General features: G+C 34.8%; 1 protein-coding gene across 1 annotated transcript; it reads left to right on the top strand.

Moving 5' to 3' along the window:
• Window positions 1-990: 990 nt before the first annotated feature.
• LOC142630669 (NAC domain-containing protein 100) lies at window positions 991-2752 on the top strand. The gene is made up of 3 exons (XM_075804701.1): window positions 991-1523; window positions 1673-1950; window positions 2079-2752. The coding sequence occupies exons 1-3, from the start codon at window positions 1337-1339 to the stop codon at window positions 2688-2690; spliced, it is 1077 nt and encodes a 358-aa protein (XP_075660816.1). The 5' UTR covers window positions 991-1336; the 3' UTR covers window positions 2691-2752.
• The last annotated feature ends 506 nt before the right edge of the window (window positions 2753-3258 follow it).

Raw genomic sequence — 3258 nt, 5'->3', positions numbered from 1 at the left:
CATTCTATGTTAAATTTAACTAAGAAGTTTAAGGTATAATACTTAATAAACTATACTTAAGTTTTAGCCATGAATAAAATGTTGTATGACATAACTGCATAAACGTGTCTGAAACCATATTAAAGGTCTTATAGGGCTTCTTCTTTTCTTTTTTCTTCATCTTTTTCATTTTAACTTTTTTTTGTTTTTTTCTATTTTAATTCTATCTAAGTTTTTGTTCAAGTTGGACTTCCTATACTTGATCATGCATGCCTCATCTATACCAAAGTTGGTATGAACCATTTTCAAGGATCTCTCTCTCTCATTTCAATTAGATTGAAATTTGGGTTGTTATTATTATATGGGTCATTTTGGAACGAATAAAGTGAACTTTAACTAATTTTTAGAAAGCTGAACAGTGGTTTCTCAAAAAAAAAGAAAAGAAAGCTGAACAGTGGGGTTATATTTATCTTCTATGCATTCACACAGCTGTTATTCATTTGGACAAAGATGATTTCTTTTGGGGGGAAAGCCCCTTTTCCACACCATAAAACAAATTTTATTCTTGTTCTAAGTTCAACTCCTTTAGTCATTATATCAGCAATAGTGCATGTTGGATAAATCTGGTAAACACAGAAACAAACCAATCATGTAACATCAAAGTCTAGTTGGCCCTCTCTCATCATCTTCATCATAATTCTTTTACACTTAAAACAATAATAAACAAATTTTAAATTATAATTTAATCAAAGGACTATTATATTAACCACATTGCAAATATTAAATTGTCTTTTATTAGATCTTACATGAGAGGTATAAAAAATATGATTTGTCTTTGGTGAAGATTCAGGAATTATTACACACACACAAACAAAAAAAAAGTAATAAAATAAAATAAATTAGAGGGCTAAAACAAAACAACCAGCCTACCAGGTTGCGTTACATACCACGTTTCTCTCTCTAAATACCAGTATTTAGGGCCTTTGTGTTCCTTGTAGTGCTTTTTTCCTTAACATCTTCATCTTTCAGGTTGCAACTTTTAAGTTCCATGGCTTCCCTTCTTTTCCTCTCTTTCACCACCTTTTTCTCTCCAACTTCAACACCTTTTCAATAAAGCTTTTATCTTCTCTTTAAGTCATACTTTGTATTTGAATTTTTTTAGAGTGCGTTTTTTTTCTTTCTGAAAGGTGTCCTGGACCCTTGTAATTAAGGCTGTTTGATTTGTACCTATTTAAGTCCCATATGTTACAGGGGTTTGGTTTTTGAAACTGAGACTTATTTTGGATATCACAGCTTAGCTTGTTCTGAAACTAAGGTTTCAGATAACAAAGCAAATAGGGTTTTAGCTTCTTAGGAAATGGAAAACTTTTCTGGGGCTTGTAAGGAAGAGGAACAGATGGATTTGCCACCCGGGTTTCGATTCCATCCAACTGATGAAGAGCTTATTAGTCATTACTTGTACAAGAAAGTTATTGATACTAGCTTCTCTGCTAGAGCTATTGGAGAGGTGGATTTGAACAAGTCTGAGCCTTGGGAATTGCCATGTAAGTTTGCAATTTTTTTTTTCTTTAGTCTTCTTTTTTGTAATTGTTTCCCTTGCGTATCTCACTTTCTCTTTGTGAGAATTGCAAGGACCTTAGTTATTTATTTGGATCAAATTTTGATTTTGATTTTGTTTTTTGTTTGGATGAAGGGAAAGCGAAAATGGGAGAGAAAGAGTGGTACTTTTTCTGTGTGAGGGACAGAAAATACCCCACTGGTTTGAGGACTAATAGGGCTACAGAAGCTGGTTATTGGAAAGCCACCGGAAAAGATAAGGAAATATACAAAGGAAAATCACTGGTTGGGATGAAGAAAACCCTTGTTTTCTACAAGGGTAGAGCCCCAAAAGGAGAGAAAACCAACTGGGTCATGCATGAATACAGATTAGAGGGTAAATTGTCAGTGCACAACCTCCCCAAAACTGCAAGGGTACATAATACTCTCTATTTTACCTCTGGTTTTGCTCTGTTTTTAGTCACTGTTTTCCCCTGTTTTTTTCACTCTGTTTATTCTCTGCTTTACTTGAAACTAATGGATTTTTGTTCTTGAAAATGCAGAATGAATGGGTTATAAGTAGGATATTTCAAAAGACTTCTGGTGGGAAGAAAATCAATATTAGTGGGATAGTGAGAATGGGGACTTTTGGGACTGAATTGGATCCTTCAAATCTTCCACCATTAATGGATTCTTCTCCATATACCGGCAAGACCCAATCTGTTTCTGAATCGGCTTACGTGCCCTGCTTCTCCAACATCATGGATGCTCAAAGAAACCAAGAAGGGATGATGAATTCCTTCAACAGTTCTCTTTCTGGAGTTTCCTCGTATCAGACCGATATTCTTCCAAGAATCCCAATTTCAAGCTCCTTCTACTCTGCTCAAACCATTCCACTCTCGGCAAATCAACAATTCCCTGGTTCTGTTGCAATGCAAGACCACTCAATTCTTAGAGCCTTGCTTGGGAATCAAGGCTCAAACTTGAGGCAGAGTTTCAAAACAGAGAGGGAGATGCTTAATGTCTCCCATGGGACAGCTATGACAACTGACATGAACGCCGAAATCTCTTCGGGCGTATCAAATCTTGAAATTGGTAGGAGGCCATTTGATAATCAAGAGGTCCCATCTACCTCAGCTGGGCCAGTAGACTTTGACAATTTGTGGAGTTATTGAAACCCAAAATGACAGAGCATTAGAAGAAGATGAAATTTAAGGTAAAAAAAAGAAAAAAAGAATTACCACTATATATTGCTTTGGATTGATGTGTGAATCTGTGTATAAATTTTCTGAATCCTTAAGGGAAAAACATATGCTATGTTTTGTAAGATATTATATTCCCTTTTCAAGTGCTTTCTTTTTTGAATATGTTGTGGGTGTGTTTTTTTTTTTTTTGTAAATTATTAAATCATTGTAGTTAATTTGCTGGGATACAAAATTGTTGACATAAGAGAATGATTCAGTTGTTGGCTAGGTGATCTTATTTTGTATAATCTACTAAAAAAAATTGAGAAAATTTAATAGAATTACATTCAGTCCTTTGGACACTGGTGCTGACATAACTGAGGACCTGAGCTTTATTCTAAGAAATTTTTTTATAATCATCAAGTTTGGAATTTTATAATTCTTGGATGTGGTGGTACTCAGATGAATATGCCTTTGACAATCAATTTCACTCTCAGCCCCGTGCAAGCAGCACGCGCGGAATGCGATGGACACACAAACATTAATAAATGCATCTGTA

This window comes from Castanea sativa, chromosome 4, assembly GCF_040712315.1.
Source record: "Castanea sativa cultivar Marrone di Chiusa Pesio chromosome 4, ASM4071231v1".
Taxonomy (NCBI): Eukaryota; Viridiplantae; Streptophyta; class Magnoliopsida; order Fagales; family Fagaceae; genus Castanea; species Castanea sativa.
This window is presented reverse-complemented; position numbering and strand designations above follow the sequence as displayed.

Coding starts and splice junctions, on each gene's coding strand:
- LOC142630669 (XM_075804701.1), top strand. CDS start 1,337: ATGGAAAACTTTTCTGGGGCTTGTAAGGAAGAGGAACAGATGGATTTG. Junction 1,524..1,672: donor TGAGCCTTGGGAATTGCCAT/GTAAGTTTGCAA, acceptor GTTTGGATGAAG/GGAAAGCGAAAATGGGAGAG. Junction 1,951..2,078: donor ACCTCCCCAAAACTGCAAGG/GTACATAATACT, acceptor TTGAAAATGCAG/AATGAATGGGTTATAAGTAG.